The 18,131-nt window shown below is 56.3% G+C and overlaps 7 protein-coding genes across 7 annotated transcripts; 3 read left to right on the top strand and 4 right to left on the bottom strand.

Annotated features, from left to right (window-relative positions):
- Positions 1–771: 771 nt before the first annotated feature.
- On the top strand, positions 772–2,248 carry CC84DRAFT_479017 (uncharacterized protein). The gene has a single exon (XM_018186431.1). It carries the CDS (start codon positions 1,126–1,128, stop codon positions 2,164–2,166), a length of 1,041 nt encoding a protein of 346 aa, XP_018040684.1. The 5' UTR covers positions 772–1,125; the 3' UTR covers positions 2,167–2,248.
- Positions 2,249–2,788: 540 nt separating this feature from the next.
- CC84DRAFT_1161279 (putative cohesin complex subunit) lies at positions 2,789–7,223 on the bottom strand. The gene is made up of 4 exons (XM_018177693.1): positions 7,116–7,223; positions 3,984–7,048; positions 3,222–3,935; positions 2,789–3,171 (listed from the first exon to the last, which is right to left on the bottom strand). The coding sequence occupies exons 1-4, from the start codon at positions 7,144–7,146 to the stop codon at positions 3,139–3,141; spliced, it is 3,843 nt and encodes a 1,280-aa protein (XP_018040683.1). The 5' UTR covers positions 7,147–7,223; the 3' UTR covers positions 2,789–3,138.
- Positions 7,224–7,759: 536 nt separating this feature from the next.
- On the top strand, positions 7,760–9,400 carry CC84DRAFT_1138750 (uncharacterized protein; the record flags this gene model as incomplete). Its single annotated transcript, XM_018176207.1, has 1 exon — positions 7,760–9,400. One exon carries the CDS (start codon positions 7,760–7,762, stop codon positions 9,398–9,400), a length of 1,641 nt encoding a protein of 546 aa, XP_018040682.1.
- Positions 9,401–9,777: 377 nt separating this feature from the next.
- CC84DRAFT_1161277 (endoglucanase II) lies at positions 9,778–11,249 on the bottom strand. Its single transcript, XM_018177692.1, has 5 exons — positions 10,690–11,249; positions 10,397–10,625; positions 10,151–10,341; positions 9,936–10,061; positions 9,778–9,889 (listed from the first exon to the last, which is right to left on the bottom strand). The coding sequence occupies exons 1-5, from the start codon at positions 10,810–10,812 to the stop codon at positions 9,854–9,856; spliced, it is 705 nt and encodes a 234-aa protein (XP_018040681.1). The 5' UTR covers positions 10,813–11,249; the 3' UTR covers positions 9,778–9,853.
- Positions 11,250–11,688: 439 nt separating this feature from the next.
- Positions 11,689–13,014, bottom strand: CC84DRAFT_1083365 (WD40 repeat-like protein; the record flags this gene model as incomplete). Its single annotated transcript, XM_018174008.1, has 2 exons — positions 11,689–12,619; positions 12,671–13,014. The coding sequence occupies 2 exons, from the start codon at positions 13,012–13,014 to the stop codon at positions 11,689–11,691; spliced, it is 1,275 nt and encodes a 424-aa protein (XP_018040680.1).
- A 570-nt stretch (positions 13,015–13,584) lies between these two features.
- CC84DRAFT_478808 (uncharacterized protein) lies at positions 13,585–14,842 on the bottom strand. The gene has a single exon (XM_018186430.1). The coding sequence runs from the start codon at positions 14,632–14,634 to the stop codon at positions 14,011–14,013; it is 624 nt and encodes a 207-aa protein (XP_018040679.1). The 5' UTR covers positions 14,635–14,842; the 3' UTR covers positions 13,585–14,010.
- Positions 14,843–16,344: 1,502 nt separating this feature from the next.
- Positions 16,345–17,987, top strand: CC84DRAFT_1213652 (FolC bifunctional protein; the record flags this gene model as incomplete). Its single annotated transcript, XM_018182559.1, has 3 exons — positions 16,345–16,365; positions 16,410–16,541; positions 16,596–17,987. The coding sequence occupies 3 exons, from the start codon at positions 16,345–16,347 to the stop codon at positions 17,985–17,987; spliced, it is 1,545 nt and encodes a 514-aa protein (XP_018040678.1).
- Between the last annotated feature and the right edge of the window lie 144 nt (positions 17,988–18,131).

Genomic DNA, 18,131 nt, shown 5'->3' with positions numbered 1-18,131 from the left:
CTTGCTGTAAGGGCGCTGAAAACGAAGTCAGTATGCTTCAAGATAGGCACTACGAGTTTGACTAGTGGTGTACTTACTGGCCCACGCAACCGCGGCCAGAAGCGCGAAGAGAATGAAAGAGAGGTTCATGTTCCTAAAAATGGGAAAAAGAAGCCAGTTGAGTCTGATGTTGGTGGTGATGTCGAGCAAAGGAGTCGAGTGCTGGCGGTGTACAAGCGTGTATATATTGCCTTGCAAACGCTCCGCTCCTGCGAGCAAACCGCCGCGGGGTTACAGTTGAAGCCAAGTGAAGGGGAACGGAGACCCTCCGAATCCAGTACGCGCCGAGGATCTGAGATTTTTCTTCTGGGTTGCTCTCTCTACCTCCACTGACGGGTGCAAGTTTCCGCCGCACTTGTACTCGTTGCTCACAGGAACGTACTAGAAATTCGAGATCCGGATTAGGTTGGGATATTTTCATCGATGAACGATAATGGGTATGAGCGATGTGGAATTGTATGAATACACTTTAGGCCGGCCTGGTGGTGACGGAAGTCGAACGTCTACTTGCATGTTTATGGAGCACACAAACTCTTCAATCTGCGGCAATCACCAACATACGCCAAGAGAATTCACAGCAGACGAGACGAAAAAATGTTGTCATTTCGCTCGTGTCATTAGATGGTGGTCGTTCAAATCGTCAGGAGACAAACTAGCTTGACAGCCTGGTGCATACCATGGAACGCTCCTTCTCGATCATGCAGGTTTACCACATTCCACACCCCCAACAAAATCCGTAATATCATTTTAATTCCACATAATATCCACCATGTATAAGAGCTGTTGCCTTCGCCTTCGCGTGACATCGCGACAGATGGGTTTCCACAATGATTTACCGGGTAACACTTGAAGTGTTTGACCTGCTACCCAGGCTCCACAATACGCCCGCCGCCTACCTCATCCGAATCCCAACATATCCCAAAACATTGCTGCCTCCTGCCAATCCATACCTATGGCCACCAGCATCCAGTGGAAAGCCAAACTGAGTGCCTTGGTCACCCAGTACCTCGAAGAGCGCCGCAGCAGCCCGACCGCATCTTCCACCAAACTCCATTTTGGCTCCGAAACAAACCGCTAGCCCAACTCATGCTCACAGATAGTCCTTACAAGATAATCCCAAACTGTCTTCCCACTTCCCAGCATCAGCGAGCGCGGACCATACTAGCGCACAGGGAGCGCTGCTCCGACCTCCCGAGCGGGACAATGGGCACGAACAAGGAGTCCCTCACAACTATTCGCTTCCCGGGAATGGAGCACGATGTCTTCATTGAGGTTGGGGCGTTGGTTTGGGCAGGCGAAAAGTACGTCCACGTGAACTCCTGTGGGCTCACAGCGCCGCAAAAAAGAGAGTCGTCCAGGGAGATTGATGGAGCAAGTGGAACGCTGGGGCCGGCAATGTGGGCAACCTTTGAGAGTGGGAAGACGGAGCTTGTGCTTGAGGAGGCGCGTCCAGCCCCGCTTCAGGCTAAAGAGGTGGTCGGAGAGGCCACGCCGATGGTGATGGAGATGTTGCAAGTTGGAGCGCCGTTACAAGAGCAAGCAATGGAGCTCACTGCTCATCCAAAAAGACTCATCGTCCGGGAAAAGAAGCTACATGAGTTTTCAGAGCTCAAACGCCGCGACGAAGCAGTAGAGCAAGAAGGAGGAGGTCCACAGATAAAAGTGAAGGCAATGAAGAAACTGTCTAAAGCTTTAGAGGCGCAACAAAGGATGACGGGGGAACACCAGAAAAGCCAGCCAGGAAACTGGCAGCTGGTACGGGAGCTTCACGACGCACATCCGGAAGAATGTCAGCTCGACCTATGTCCTGTGTGCCGGGAGGGAGCGAGGCCGAATCATACACACCAAGCGGTACGGCTGACTAAAGCAGCGATCGAGAGCTTATCGCGGGTCAGGTCGTTTACCGATAGTTTTGAAACGGAAGCCGAGTCTGAGTCAACCACTGAGTCTTCCATGTTGGAAACGCCTCCATGGAAAGACTCAAGTCAAGCAAAGCAGAGGGATCCGGATCCGGCTGCCTGCTCAGGCCTTCAGTGGGGCCACTCCAGACTTCACTCATCCTCGCCAGCCGCGAAGGCTGCAGTCTCGGACCACAAAGATCGGCGCAGAACACCATTCTCGACCTAAGCTGCACTCTAGGCTCAGAGGAAATTTTTGGCAGCTCATAGCGAAGAATTACCAGCTTTGTGTACACTCAGGGCACACCATTGCGGCATCGCTACAGTTCTCGTGCCTAACAGCGGATTTGCTTGTTTCCGTGCACATGCACAAAGCACCAAAGCGTCTCCTCCTAACCAAGCCAAAGATTAGGCTCGACGGCTTTTTCTTTGCGCTGCGGTCTAGTATTTTGACAACAAGCCCAAAGATTGATCGACTTTTCCCGCAGTGGAAGTCTCAAGCTTCTGGCTTCAACGCGTGCCTGGCTCGATTGCACCCCAGATGACTTGCGCAGAGAGATCTCAGCCAACGCCGGCCACGTAGGATTATAGCCCTGGCTACTCACCGCTCCGTACGCCTCTCCCACCCTATAACTATGATCTTCATATCACTAGACTCGGACCTCTGCGGGTGCCTCGGGGAGAGAAGTCGCTGGCGCGGAGTTGCGGTCGAATGGGGGCATGCATAAGGGGCCGAATTCGAATCCGGCATCTCCTGCGCCGGGTCTGACCATCAATTGCGAAGTGAGCTCCAGAGTGACACAGGAGCACATCCTGTAGATACATTGTAGAGTATTCGGTTATCGAATGACGGACTGTATGACAATTTGCGTGAGCTATGAAGGACTAGGCAGCGGTACACCCCGGTCACGCAGATGGTTCCCGTCCTACAGCGGCACCGAAGCGCCCGCGTTATTGCCTCAGGCACGACGTGTCTGGAAAAACGGAAGAGTACAAGAGGAATGGGTGACGTTGAAGATCATCACATTCGGACTACAACATATACACTCCCGCACCGTAGGAATACATAAGCCCAGTTGACCCTGTACCCGATAGTCATAATGTGTAGGGCCTTTCGCAGCGCGGGACGAAACCACAGTAGCAGCGAGCGTGTGACTCAGATCGCAAGGCCGGAATTATACAGTCACACACCGTCGAATTTTCAAGCCGCCGCAGCCGCGGGATACTTCCTCAACTGCAAATTTGTCAGCAAACTGCCATGGAAAAAACTGGCGGAGAACTCACGTCCAAACTGATAGCCTTGCTGCTCATCTTCGCCTGGTCCCTCATGATTCCAACTAGCGTCTCGCTCTCCTGGAACAGCCCAGCCTTGTGGCTAATGACGATGAACTGCATGCCCGGCCTCGCATGGCTGGTCACATACTTGGCCACGCGCGAGACGTTCACGTTATCCAGCGCAGCATCGACTTCATCGAGCACAAAGAACGGACTAGGTTGATACGAGTGAATAGCGAATAAGAGCGCTAAAGCAGCAATGGTACGCTCGCCTCCGGACAGGTGCTCCATATCGCGGTAACGCTTGAGTGGCGGCATAGCGTTGTACTTGATGCCCGCAAGGTACGGCTCCGAGCTGTCCTCTAGATCGAGGTAGGCCTGACCGCCCAGAGGGAATTGCGAGCTACTCGTGAGTTCCCGGTAGACGGGTTTGATGTTTTCGCGGATATGCTGGTAGGCCTTCATGAACAGCTCCATGCGCTCGTCCTTGACTGCTTCGAAGGCCGCCTTGGCATTCTCGGCCTTTCTCTTCGCTGTCTTGAAGTCATCGTCGATCTGGGTCATTTTCTCTCTCGCAGCAGCCAGCTTTTCCGTCGCTTTCATGTTGGGATTCGCTTTGTTGATCTCTACGTCGAGTGATGCGATCCGGTCTGTGAGTTGGTCTTCGGCCTTCTTGAGAGCGGCTGCTGCTTCAGCTTGGATTTTGTCGTCATCGTTATCCTCCTGCACGGGGTTAGCAGATGCAGGCATGTACAGCGATGTGTGGCATACTTTTGCAAGAATATCATCGATCTCTTCTCGAAGCTCGTCGTCCAGCTTCTCGAAGTCGGGCTCGACACCGTAGTCGTCGATCTCAGCCTGTGTCTCGTCTGGTTCGTCAACATCCATTGCATCCTCGTCCTGTTGACGCACGGCATCTGTCATGGGTAGCGAGTTCAGTGGCACTGAATCTGACGTGAGTGGTATCTTGATTTCTTCGAGACGGCATTTCTTCAGCAGGCTGTAGCGTTCCGAGGCCCTGTTCTTGATCTCTATTTCCTGTTGCTGGACATCCGCCTGGATGTGCCTGACCTTCTCGTTTCGCTTATCCAGTTTATTGCGGGCATCTTTCACGGCTTGAGTCTTCTCGGCCTTGTCTTTCTCTAGCGCGGCTACCTTCTCTTGAAGCGTCTCCAATTCGGCTTGAAGCTCATCGATGGAATTCTGCAGCTCCTCACGCTGAGCGTTGAGCGTCTCGAGCGCAGTCTGATCCCTATCGAGCTTGGTCTGTGCCGCCTCTATCCGCGAATCAATGCTCCCAATTTCTCGCAGGATGTTGTTGCGCACGAAGTCGAGCGATGTGCGCTGTTTCCTGAACTCAAGACGCTTCTGAGATGCCTCCTGTTGGGCCGAGCCTTGTTGGGAATCATATTCGCGAATGTTGGCGTAACCGAGTCGCTGACAGAAAGCTGCAAACACGGCATCTTCGACTTGATGAACGGCATCTGCTTTCTCCTTCAGGTGCTCCTCCCTGTCCTGTAGTCGCTGCGTTACATCGTTGAGCTTTGGTTGCTCTTGCCTCAAGATGTTCTTGTCGTGGGTGAGCTCCTTTTGTTTGCTGCTGATGTTGCGCTCGATTGTCTTGATCTCGTCTTCCAGACGGCGCGTCTGATCGTCTAGATCGTTGAGCTCTACCTGCAGCTCATCTATATCTCTGTCGAAGGCATCGGCTCTGGCAACATTGGCAAGCTTGGACTGGATCTTCTGCACATTCTGCCTCAGTGCCTCGAGTTCCGCGTCGCCAAATTGCTGTTTCTGGTTCGAACCTTGCATGGTACCACCAGTCATAGTGTTACCCTTGGAGATGACGGAACCATCCAAAGTCACTGCCTTGACGCCAATCTTGCGCTCGAAACACATGTGCTGGGCAAGTTTGAGATTGTCGCAAATGACACTGTCACCGCATGCAGATGAGATGGCCCGCTCGAGGTGAGGTGGGTAGTCGATGCAGTCAATGCCTAGACGCATGCCCTCATGCATACCCTTTAGGTTCTGATTCGCCGACTGCACAGTCAACGAGTCGAGGGGCAGGAAGCTCATCTGGCCAAGCTTTCCCTCCTTCAAAAACTGAACGCAGTCCCTGGCAGTTTTATCCGTGTCTACGAGCACGGCATCCATATGCCAGCCAAGCAGCGTACCAATGGCAGTCTCGTACTTCTTCTGCTTGGGTTTGATCAGGTCTTTGTAGCGTCCATACACGCTTGCGCCAAACGTGCGCTTCATCTTGGAAACGTGTTCACGCATGGCCCGTTCTCTGTTGGTCTCGTGGCGACCCATCTCGGCGGATCCAAGCTCGCGAAGGACTTTGGTAAGCTCTTGATTCAGCTCATCAGACTGAGCCTTGTTGCGGTTTCGGTCAGACTCAAGCTTGTTAAGATCTTGACGCTTCGTGGCACGCGTGGTCTTCTTTTCTTTCAAGGTGGTCTTCAATTCGCTTTGCCGTTCTTGGAGCTGAGCGATCTCCTGTTCGAACCTTTCCACGGTCGCCCGGAGGCCATCTATCTTCTGCTGAAGATTACGAGCATGTTCCCGCTCCGTGCCAATCTCGCGCTCAAGCCTGCTGACCTCGGCCTGGTCGGCGTAGGTCTGCTTGCTGACCTGGCTTCGGAGTCGGTTGTATTCTTGCTCGTCCTCGGGCGAAAGCTCTTGGCCCGGTTGTCCGGCGGCGGCCCTGCGCTGTGCTTCCCACTGCTTTTCGGCCTTGTCAAGCTGCGAGAGGTTCTTGTCGAACCGGCCGAGGTCCTGCTGTTTGGCGTCTCGTTCCTTGGTCAAGGAAGCGATCCTGGCTTCCAACTTCTTCAGCTCTTGTTCGGTAAGGCGTATCTTTTCTTCAATGGGGACCAGGTCGTTCTGAGCGTCCTCAATTTCTTTGGTTTTGGCGTTCACGTCGTTGTTGGTCTTTGCAATGTTCCGCTTGACCTTGGCTTCCTCCTTGGTAGCATCCTGCAGTCTGTCATGGTATTTCTGGACACCGCGTCGGTGCTCCTTGAGCTCTTCCGCATGGCGCGAGATGTTGTCGCGGGCTTTTTCGATGGCCTGCTGGTGGTGGTACAACTTCCACATGATGTGCGTCACTGCGGCATCGTCGCGTTCGGCAACCTTCCTCTCGTAGGCCTTGGCTTCGGCCTCGAGCGTCGTGTACTCCTTGATCTCGGCATTGATGTGACGTTTTGACTGGAGAAACTGCGAGTTGTCCTCTGCGGCGGCGTCCGACTCGGCCTTGAGCCTTTCGTAGTCGGCTTTCTTCTCCAGACTGCCCGAGATCTGCTCAAGCATGTAGGTGATGTCCTTGGGAGGCTTTTTGGCGACTTCCTCCACCTCGCCCTGGGGGATGAGGAAAGCACGAGCCTTGACCAAGATACTCTGCTCTTCCAAAGCCTCGTTGTAGGCTCGTGCTGTGACGACGCGTCCGTTTATGCGGTACTCGCTCTGGCCGGCGGTGGTGATGGTGCGGCGCCAGCGGTGAATGTTGTCGGCATCGTCTTCGAAGACGGCTTCGACCCAGGCAGTCTTGGGGTCGCCCTGCTGCGAGTCGCCGTCTTCCTGTGCCTCGCCGTCTTGGTCGCCGTTCTGGTCGCCGTGGGCCTCGTCGACGGCGGTCTTGCTCGTGCTGATGATGCGGCCGCGGTACACGAGCTCCCGCAGCTCGCGCGAGCGCAACGAGGCCGACTTGATGCCAAGCACAAACGAGATGGCGTCCATGCTGTTGGACTTGCCGGAGCCATTGGGGCCGATGATGGAGGTGAAGTACGAGTCGCCAAAGGGCAGCACGTGTTTGCCGCGATACGTCTTGAAATCTACAGCACGCGGGTCAACACGGCGACTGGGCGGGGGCGCGGGCGCGGGCGCGGGCGCGTCACTTACTGTACAGCTCGAGGCGCACGAGCTTACCCATGGCTGCGGTGGGCGTGCGCGCGGTCGGGCGCTGCTGGCGGGCTGGTGGTTATGCAGACGTGCGCGCGCGGGTGCTGAGCGCAGCATCAAGCGCGTCGCGTTGGCTGCGCGAGACGCCCAATGGCCCGCCGTAGGCCGTAGCGGCGCATGGGCCGCCCACGCCTGCTCGGTGACGTCTGCGGGCTCGCACCAAGGCACCACAACACACAAGGCCACCGAGCACATCGACACAGTCGCCGCCTTCCCAGGCTGCCTGCCGCAACACAGTCACGCATCTCGCGCGGACGGTCCTGTGACCCTGGCCCGCCTCCCGTCACGCACGTCGCCGCCGTTCTGATGACACCGTGGACGGCCGCTCAACTCCCAATCACTGCCCGCCGTTGAACCACGCATCCGCTTCTGCAGACGACAAACAACGCCCGCTCGCCGCACTCGTCTGGCCCGCTGCCCCCCAAAGCACCCCAGCGGCCATCGCCACCGACGCAGGGTCTGTCTGCATACGTATAACCCCACACTGTACGTGCGTTCCGCTCCCGTTGTCGCTCTTCTGCCCTCGATATCCCTATGCGCATCCCGCACACCATGCATCCGCGCGCGCCCCTCAACTAACCACCATGGCTGTAGGCTCTCCGCCGCGCCCCCTCAAGAGGCCCTCTCTCCACCGCCGGACCCCCTCAAGTCTGGGCTCTCTGGGTTCTGTGCCTGAAGACGACCTGCCCATCATGACGGACCGCAACCCCGCCGTCGACGCCAGGTTCCGATCGGAGCCAGAGCTGAATGCATCCGGGAATTCTGGAACGCCGCTGCCTGGTGACAGCACCCATGCTGGCTCTGCGCTGCTCGGCAGCAATGCCAGCACGGCGCCGCTGCCGACGCCTGGCCTGTCGCGCTCCAACTCCTTCAGCTCTGCGTACGACTCAGATGCCGAGGACGCTTCCTTTTTCCCGCCCGTAGAGCGGCTGACCATGTTCGACTTCATCGAGAACCTTGCTCTGACAGAACGCATGGAAAAGTTGCAGAAGTCTGTTTCGCACCAGACGAAACGGCTGAGGGAAACTGCCAAAACACGCACGCAAAGCACAAGGGACCGCGCCATCGAAGAATGGCGCCGCCGTGTGCCCAACGAGACCGAGCAGCTGGACAAGTACAAGAAACGCATGCGCCAGTCTGTCGAGCGCCTGAACCAGCAGTGGGCGTCTAATACCGCCGTTACTGCGAGAGAAAAGGCCTCATTCATTGCCGCCGTCATGAACATCTTCGTCTCGGGATACCTCGTAGGCGGCCGTCCTGAATGGTTCCCTCTCTGGTACACGGTCCAGCTACTGTACTTCATGCCTCTCCGATACTATACCTACCACAAGAAAGGCTATCACTACTTCCTCGCCGACTTGTGCTACTTTGTCAACGCACTGCTGGTCTTGAGTCTCTGGGTGTTCCCTCAGTCGAAACGCCTCTTTATTAGCACATACTGTCTCGCGTTCGGAAACAATGCCGTGGCTATCATCATGTGGCGGAATTCCTTGGTCTTCCACTCCATGGACAAGGTTGTCAGTCTGTTCATTCACATCATGCCATGTGCCACGCTCCACTGCGTGGTCCATTTGCTATCTCCCGATTACCAACGCCAAGCGTATCCCGCAGTGTGGGCTATTCGAAATGCCGCTCCACACTCGCCACATCGCTACGGTCTTCCCCAGATGATGCTCTGGGCAACCCTTCCCTATGCCATCTGGCAACTCTGCTACCATTTTGGCATCACAGTCCGCCGTCGCGAGAAGATCGCCGCCGGCCGGCCAACATCGTTCACCTGGCTTCGCAAATCCTACGCAAAGAACTTCCTCGGTCGCTTCGTCCTTTCACTCCCGGACTCTCTTCAGGAGCCCGCCTTCATGCTGATTCAATACACCTATGCCGTCCTCACCATGGTGCCCTGTCCGCTCTGGTTCTGGTCACGCTGGGCCTCGGGTGGCTTCCTGACCGTCGTGTTTGTCTGGAGCACCTACAACGGCGCAAACTACTACATCGAGGTGTACAGCAAGCGGTTCCAGAAAGAGCTTGAGCAGCTCAAGAAGGACGTCGCCAAGTGGCAGAATTCTCCGCTCACGCCCATGCCGCAGCCAAATGCTGAGCAGATGAAGGAGTTCCCGCTGCTGGATGGCAGTGCGAATGCATCAGGCGCAAAGGCTGGTGGAGAAGACGGCGAGGCGCGTGAGAGGAAGCAGGGGTCTTTGAATGTTCCTGAATCGTCATCCTAATCAAGAGTGCGTTACGTAGGCGTGTCTTCCTGCATTGCATGGGTTTACTGTTTCGAGGCTGGTGTTCGCCATTTGCGCTATGCTTTATTCTAAGTCTGCTTCTGTACTTGCTGGGATTTACGCGCGTTGTGGATTGCCTTTACATCTGCTGGGATTTGATGGATTTCTTCCTCGCTTGGTTTCCTAACGTCTCTGTAGATTGGCTGCAACGATATACCCCCTTTCCTTGAGCTTGTATCAAATGTCATTGGGACGAGGATGTCTACCCCACGCAACTATTCCCAATGCGATTTCTACTGCATAGCGCACAATTCTTCATACACTGCATTTTTCGACTATGAGTGGTTGTGTCACATCACAATCAATTCAACCAAGTATTTACATTACAAGGACATGCAATCCACCACCTCCCTGCTTGGCAAGGCTCCCCCCTATCACACCCTCGACCTACGTCTAGCACTTGAACACTGACGGGCCGGGCGCAGTGTACTTGTTTGCTGTTAGCTTGGTCCAAGAGCACTTCAGAGGAACGTACAGTTTTCTGGCCGTTGTACAGGTTGTACAGAATTCCCGGGTCAGACGCCTTGTACGCGCCGGGCAGGCTCACGCTCGACGGCGTCTTGCTGGCAGACCCGCCTTGGATGTTGATCTGCGCGCACTCCTGTTGCCACGCCGTCAGCATACGCCCTCGCTTTCTTCTCCTGCAGGCCCCAGGGCCAAACAAGAAGAGCGATCAGGGGGTTGGCTCACCATGTAGAACTGCGCACCGCCAGAGGACGACGCGCCGTGCAAAGCGATCAGCTCGCCGCGGAGGAGGTACTGTCCTGGTGCAATGCACTGCGGGATGGTGATGGTCTGCACGCCGCCGTTGGCAATCAGACGGTCGACGCCCCACTTGCCCGAGGAATCGAGCCCGTCTTCGGCGATCTTGAACCAGCCCGCTGCATCGCCGTCAGTCACTTCCTCTTCATCGTTCCCAGGAGGAGATCAACGTACATCCAGGACCAGCATCGCTCTTCGCATCCGACACCTTCTTCAAGTACGCCATGACCGGCCCCTTGTGGCTCGCATCGATGACGTCGTTGGAGCCCGACGTGAGGGTGTGGCGCCAGGTGAGCTTTGCGGTCGACCCGGCTTGGATGTTGATGACGGTGTTGGTGCTTTGGGGTGTGCCGTTGGGGGCGCCGTTGCAGGCGATGGAGCTGGACGATACGTCCTGAACGGGCTGGTGGTCGTTAGCATGGTCTGGATCCCGCAAGCGGCAGGAGGTGAGAGGTAGGGAGACGTACACCGTCGTAGGAGACTACGCGGACGCCATCGCCAATCGCGCCGTTGTTCAGCGAGACGAAGATGGTGTGCGCCGAGGCAGACGATGCCGCAGCAGCGAGCGCGAGGGACGCGGAGAGTTTCATGTTCGTTCGTTGCTCGAGGGTCCTGCGTCTACATGTTGCCATGTTCCCGCTGCGCTGCCTTTATACAACCCACCACCGGGTGATCCACAGCGCCGCCACATCCCGGCTCCCAAACCGTACACCCCCAAGCCAAATACACGCCCACGCCAACCTCACGCGAAGCCTCCCGACCCCAGCCCGCGAAAGCTTTTCGTCGTATCCACCAACCGAACCTCCACCAGAAATGATTCCGCCCAGGCCCCCAAGCCCGCGCGACTCTTTTCGCAGCGGAGCCGCCGGTCCGTCCAAGTTCGCAGTTCACAACGTTAAATTAAGCAATATGGAAACCCCACAGAATCTTCTTTGAGCGCTAAGCGAAGGGTGCTGTAGCCAATGCTAGCGTCAGAGATAGATTGCCCGTGAAAAGAACACCACGAGAGCCTGGGGTAAATTGCCTTTGGCGCGCCAACGTGACCCGGGTTGTAGCACGAGGCTTGCGATTGCCGAGCGACGTCAGAGTGCGCCGAGGACGACCATGGTTGAATCACACGGGATGCGGATAGGAGAGCCGTGGGAGGGAGGGAAAGGGGAGAGATATCATTGAAAGAAGCAATATCTCTATGGACTGGAAAAGTGTCCTAGCCAAGCTGGTGGATGGTGACGTCCTTGTGCAGCTGCCTACACTCGTTCTGGGAGCATTGGTGACCGAATCGGGTCCTATATACATCTAGCTGCCGACTACAATGGAGCATTAGCATCGATGCCGATCCTCGAAGATCAGCTGCCTTGCCTTGCGGGGAGCGATAACCTGGCTCCTGGTTCCGTGTGCCGCAGTCCCGAGAGCAGGATCCAGATGTAACGAAAAGGAAGAAGGCGCAACCGTAGTAGCGAGATGTTTCAGTCGAGTCCAGAGAAGCCCAGGATGCCATGGGTCTGCTGTTGTTTCCCGCCCTTGCCCTTCCTCCTCTTCTTGCGCTTTTGCGAAGGGCGTTCATCATCGCTGCTGTCTTCCATCTCTTCATCGCTGTCCTCATCGTCGCTAGCACGCGAGTGCTTGTCCCCCGCGACACCGTTCCCGGCCTCCTCCTCTTCCTCCTCGCTTTCCTCCTCCTGCCCATACACGCTTGCCTCGCCCCATACCTTGACCATTCTGCCGCCTCCACTGTACATCCTGCCCGTAGAATCGAAGCCAAGACCGACCACAGCCTCCTTCTCCAGCTCATCATGCGATAGTTCGGCAATGACCTGGTTCGATCCGATCTTGACGAAGCGCAAGGCACCGTTGCCCAAGCCCGTGGCTACTATTTTGCCGCTAGGCCCAACGCCCTGGGGTAGGAGGACCATAGAGTCTATGCTCTCCCCTCCGCCGGGGGACCTATCAACGGTGATGCGTTCGTCCTGATCGTCCCACACTCCCCGTTCCCAGAGAGTCAGGACGCCGTTACCGCCTCCGACAACAACCTTCTCACCGACACTTGAGCCCTTCTTGGAGAGGCCTGTGACCATGACCGAGCACAGCAGCTCCTCTTCTTGATCCTCGCTCCGTACCATGACTCCCCGCCGCAGATCTGTGACGGCCAGTGTGGTGCCTCCCGTGCTGACCCATTGCTTGCTGAAGCCGCTGGTGCTCGCGGCGCTCGGTGGCAGCGGAGTAAGAGACGAGATGTAGTCGTCGTGTGGATGATGTGTCTGTTCGGGCTTGGGGTTGGCTTGCGGACCGAGCGCGCGAAGGTCATAGAGATGGAGCGCTGAGGAGTCGGTCCCGAGTAGGAGGGTCTGCGGTGAGAGCGCGTGGACGAGCGATGGCGCGTCAATCGCATTTGAGCTACTGCACAGCGTTAGCAGGCATTACAAATACGATTCAACATGGTTGACATACGGGTCGAGCGGGACAGCAATCTTCGCGACAACCTTACCCGTTGTCGCATCTGCTGCCTTTACGATTCCATCTGTGCCAGCCGAGTACAATTGCGAGCCATCGACAGCGAACGCCAGCGCTCGACAGCTTCCCTTGTGTCGCCGCGTCTTCCAGGCTGTTTCAATGTGCCCAAAGCCGTTTTCTGAAGCAAGCGTCTCGTCGCCGTCTTCGCTTGCGCCTGCGGGCAGGCGATATGTCTGCACATGGCCCGAAGAAAGGCCAACAGACACAATTGGCTCCTCCGGATGAACCACCTGCGTGAACAGGTCGTGGTCAAGCGGGATGGCGCAGATGTTCTGGAACATGACGTGTGGTGTTGTGCGATGTGGTCCAGGAGCCTCTGCAACTTTTTTGTGGAGTACAAAGTAAACGCGCCCACGCGGGCGCCCGCAGGTCTGGTCACGTGTCGCGCCTACCCCAACGTAGAACCCCCTCACACTTCTCCGCATACAAGGTCACACGAACCCAGCTGTACGTCCATCTCCCCCATTTCAACAGAGTCCCATATGGTTTGGAGATCCGCCCAAGGCCCTTGCGATACGCGATTTCAGCGTCCCACTCGATCCAGAGCACAAAGTAGAAATCATTCGTCCACCGCGTCAACGGACGGGAGAAGTGCTTCGACCGCGTGCAGCCGGCGCTCACCCGTATAAAATCTGCTTCAAATGTTTCGGGGCAGGGTTCCGAGGGATTGAGTAGCCCCATGCGAGTATCTCCGGAAGCTCGAACAAAATTCCGCCTAGCACAAAGTTATGCTGGTCTCGCGGAAAGGTGAACCTGAAGTCATCCAAGGAGAGAAGTTTCCCACACCACGGCCCAACCAGCTTGATGAGTTGGTTACATGTGGGACATTCGCAATTGTCTTCCAAAATTTCGTACCGTGTTATAGTGAACTCTTTTGACTCAGACTCTTGGTGAGTTGTCTAACTTGTTCTATCCATAATCCGCGCAATCAGTGTGCAGAACTCGCATGACTTCGATCTACTTGCGTCTCTCATCAATTAGCTGGTAAGTGATTTTTTCAATTGTGCGGTTCTCAGAGATCGTGTTCTAACAGAGACAGTGCGTTGAGACTGCGATCATGGCTTCATATCTGGAAGAGATGCTAGGATTACACGAGGCTGAGTCGGCGGGGTCTTGTATGTGAGATAGGCGAGTCAATCAAATGCAGAGAGTCGCTTAGCTGAAGCAGTGAAGCAGTGCTGCCAAATGCAGTATTGATCTAAAATCATATCCGATGCTTCAGATATTGCAGTACAATCCTAGACTTACAGATACTTTAGACATGTTTGCCAAGCCCCTCAGTAATAATGTCCCTTCTTCAACCCAATCATCCCCTGCCTGAAACCGTCCTTCTCCATCTGCTCCATCACATTTTCCAAGTTCTTCCTCTCCATGCTACCGACGCCACCGGACAGCCTCGGATCCGCATCTGGTAGAATATTGCTGGTGACCGCCGTCGCCGTCGCGTTCGCGCGCGCCCCATTCCCGTTCCCGTCGGAGAAACACTTCAGGCTCATGAATGTGGGCATGTTCGAGGCCTGCCCGGGGAACCGAAGCGTCTTGACCTGGGTGCCCGTGCAGGTGGCTTTTTCGAAGAGGACGCAGAAGCCGTCTTCGTCGGGGCCGATGGAGCGCGCTGAGTTGTTGCCTGTGCCCGCGATGTGGCATCGATTATTTGGTGCAGTCCAGGCGCAGTCGCCGCGGAAGTTGTCGCTGGTACAGATGTAGACGGCGCCTGGGAGGCCGCGTTTCCGGAACCGATGCGTGTGGCTTGCTGGTGGCGTGCGCGGGTTCTCCTGAAAGTTCCGGGGAGGAAGGCTCTGAACATCGTGGTTGAAACGCGACGTGGGAAGTGCGACAATGATGGGGAGGACGCAGAAGAGGTACAGTGCAATGGACGGAAAGATGGAGAAATGGACCATTGTTTTGATCGGGCAAAGGCGTGATTTAGAAATTAAATGTGTGTATAAACAAGTATTTGTCAGGCCGTTGACCTCAAAGAAACGGACACCGGCCGTGTATATGAAGGGAAATTGAACGAGTGATTGTATGGCCTCTGGAAGGTGCCAGTGTACGAGCACGCCGGGCACAGCGTTCACTTGGTCGGACCAGGAGATATAGTAGATTGTCGAAAGGTGACGTCGCAAGGGCGAAGAGGGAGACCGGCTTCGACTTCGACCTCGTCTTCTGCAAGGGGCATCTGCCAGAGATGAATGTTATTCGTTTCCAGCCCCATAGCGACCAGAAAGTGGTCAAGACTGTTTGCGCGCCGACATGTTGTCAATGTTCCAAAGGAGGGTCCGGAAAGGGCGCAAGGAAAGTTGCGAGCGCGACCATTGTTATGGAAAGTGCAAGTGTGCTAGGGTGAGTCTTCGTGAAACACGATTGCGATGCGTGCGACCGCAGGAGTCGCACCCAAGAACCAATGGGTGTGGGGCGCTCACGACACCTGCGGACTCAGGTTTCCAACCGACAAGACCAGCTAGGATCGGCCGTTGTATCGCGCGTACTTCGTCAGGCTTAGATTGTCGTGTTTGCAGACAGTCGTAAGTGGTGACGCGGTGGTGCGCAAAGGACAGAGGACCGGCCACAACTGCTTGGATCGACAGGTACGCGACGACTGACGGCATAAAGTCCGATGTTGCGCAGCCAGGGCGCCGGTGCAACACGCATGATAAGTTTGGCCGAAAGACATGCCAGAAGTCTGCCTCATCGGGTAATGACAACGATTGCAAGCGCTCTGTACTGCATGGGATCAGCCAGTTCCAAGGATTGTTCCTGGGCACATGGAGCCAACCGTCAGCCTCGACAGCATGCGGCAAGACGATTGATACTTGCGAGGAGCAATAGTCGGAGCACTGCCTTTTGAAATACAAACAAAGTCGCATTGAAGCTCAAGTACGCCGAGCAAGCTTTCCAGACTGGGAGGCTCTGGTGCTGAGAGAGATTATCGGTGTCTGAAAGAAGGCATCGGAGGGCGGAGGCGGTCCCGCATGTCAAATGTCGCAGATGTGTTCGTGTCCCAGAAACCGGGATGAGGCCGACGTTCACGTCAAACTTCAATGCGTTTGACGCTATGCGCGAATTCCTGGGGTTAACGATGCGTTTCTCAGGGCGAAATATGAACATGTCGCCTTAACACATGGATCAACAACGGGACGAGTACGTTCTACATAAGAAGGGGGTTATATGAGGGACATCCCAGTTCCTACATGGCAACCTGGTAGGGAAGGTCGGACCCAGCGCTAGACAGCATGACGGCCTCGGTGAGCTTCCCACAGGTTCGTGCTCGGTGTCCGAGTACTGAGCGCTGGCGATTGGCAGGAAGAGACAGTTCGTCGGTTCCAACATGCTTGAATGATTCGGAAGACCGACCTGGCGATCTGCTACACCGCGACCAGATATAAAAAGCGCGAGGGGAACGATGCAACTCTCGCTCGCAGACTGAAGTCATCGCAGGCCCGTGCGTCTAGTGCAGGCCCGGTTATCGGCGGCGCTCACAGAAGATATCCAGAGTGCGGTCCAACACGTCACGGAGCCATGTCGGCCATGTCCTAATGTTGCAGATAGCAAGGCAGCTGTGCCCGCGTAGACTCACCACAATCGTCCGCTCGCACCACAGCTTTCCCGTCATGGCGAAACGCGACTATGCGGTAAGCTGCGCGAACTCTGCGTCGGGCGCATCTGACTTCCGCAGGCTGCCGTTGGGGCGCTCAACACGCTGCAGTCCAACTTCTCCATCGTAGACGCGATACGGAAGTCGGGCAAGGGCATGAACAAGCAGGCCATCCCGGAGATGATTGAGTGGTGCCGCAAGATTGGATACGAGGTGTGCGGCTCCCGTCCCTCGATGCTCCAGACCAGTCACTGAGCATTGCTGCAGCCTTCCAATTTCGACCGACTAAAAGCTATACACATCGCTGGGACCAAGGGCAAGGGCTCTACGAGTGCCTTTGTTTCCTCCATCCTCGCTCAGTACATTCAACCGTCCTCCGCGTCGCCCGCAAGCCCCACCAAGATCGGACTATACACCTCTCCACACCTCCGCTCCGTTCGCGAGCGCATACAGATAGACAACGAGTCTATATCGGAAGAGCTGTTCACCAAATATTTCTTCGAGGTATGGGACCGGCTAGAAGCGGCAGCAGACGCGGAGAATACCCCGGAAGGCACACCGACGAAGCCAGTGTACTTTCGCTACCTGACCCTCACGGCGCTGCATGCCTACCTGGAGGAGGGCGTCGACTCGGCAGTCATCGAATGCGGCATTGGCGGCGAGTACGACAGCACCAACATCCTGCTCAAGCCCACCGTCACTGCGGTGACGAGCCTGGGAATCGACCACACGGCTATGCTAGGCTCGACGCTGCCCGAGATCGCATGGCATAAGGCGGGCATATTCAAGCCTGGAAGCGTAGCGTTTTCCGCCCCGCAGAAAGAGGAGGCTATCACAGTGTTGCAGGAGCGCGCAAAAGAGAGAGATACTGAGCTACATGTCATCGATGTCCACCCTGACCTCGCCAGCAACAAGATCAAGCTCGGCCTCTCCGCTTCCTTCCAGAAGATCAACGCGTCCGTCGCCATCGCCGTAGCAGCCGCCCACCTCCGCGCCCTAGGCCACACATCCATCCCTGATCCCACGTCCACGCCGCACATAGAGCTACCTGCCGAGTTCATTAAGGGGCTGGAAGACGTCCGGTGGCCAGGGCGTTGCGAAGTCCGCCGCGAGAAGAACGTCGCTTGGCACATTGACGGCGGGCACACTCTCGAAAGCATCGAGGTCACGGGACAATGGTTCGCCGAGCAGATGGCGGCCGCGAACGCTGCTCCAGGGTCCGCAAAGGCCGCGCCGCGCATCATGATCTTCAACCAGCAGACGCGTGACGCGAACGCCCTAGCAAAGGCCCTGTACAAGGCGCTGCAGACCGGCATCACAGCCGATGCGACGTCGCCTTTCACGCACGTCATCTTCACGACCAATCAGACGTTCAGCGAAGGCTACAAGCCTGATCTTGTCTCCATCAACACAAACCAGCAGGACGTGGATAGCCTGGCTGTGCAGAAGGCGCTGGCCAAGACGTGGTCCGAGATCGACAGCACGGCCGATGTGAAGGTGCTGAAGACAATCGAGGAGGCTGTGACGACTGCGCGGGGCATCGCGGGTGACTGGGCAAGAGAGGCCGGCGCAGAGGCGGAGGTCATGGTGCTTATCACCGGAAGTCTGCATTTGGTGGGAGGGGCGCTCGAGATGCTGGAGACGCATCCGGCGAAGTGAGAAGCCAGGATGGCGATGCAAAGGGCCCAAGAACCTGCAGTAGGAAAAAGTCGCTAAAGCGCCCTTCCCCTGGTGCACCTAGTCAAGCCTGCTTTTAGTGAGAACGCGCAGTCATGCTTAACGCGCGACTGGTGCTCGATATCC

This window comes from Paraphaeosphaeria sporulosa (genome assembly GCF_001642045.1).
Source record: "Paraphaeosphaeria sporulosa strain AP3s5-JAC2a unplaced genomic scaffold CC84scaffold_2, whole genome shotgun sequence".
Classification (NCBI taxonomy): domain Eukaryota; kingdom Fungi; phylum Ascomycota; class Dothideomycetes; order Pleosporales; family Didymosphaeriaceae; genus Paraphaeosphaeria; species Paraphaeosphaeria sporulosa.
The sequence above is the reverse complement of the archived record's forward strand: the minus strand, read 5'-3'. Positions and strand labels throughout refer to the sequence as shown.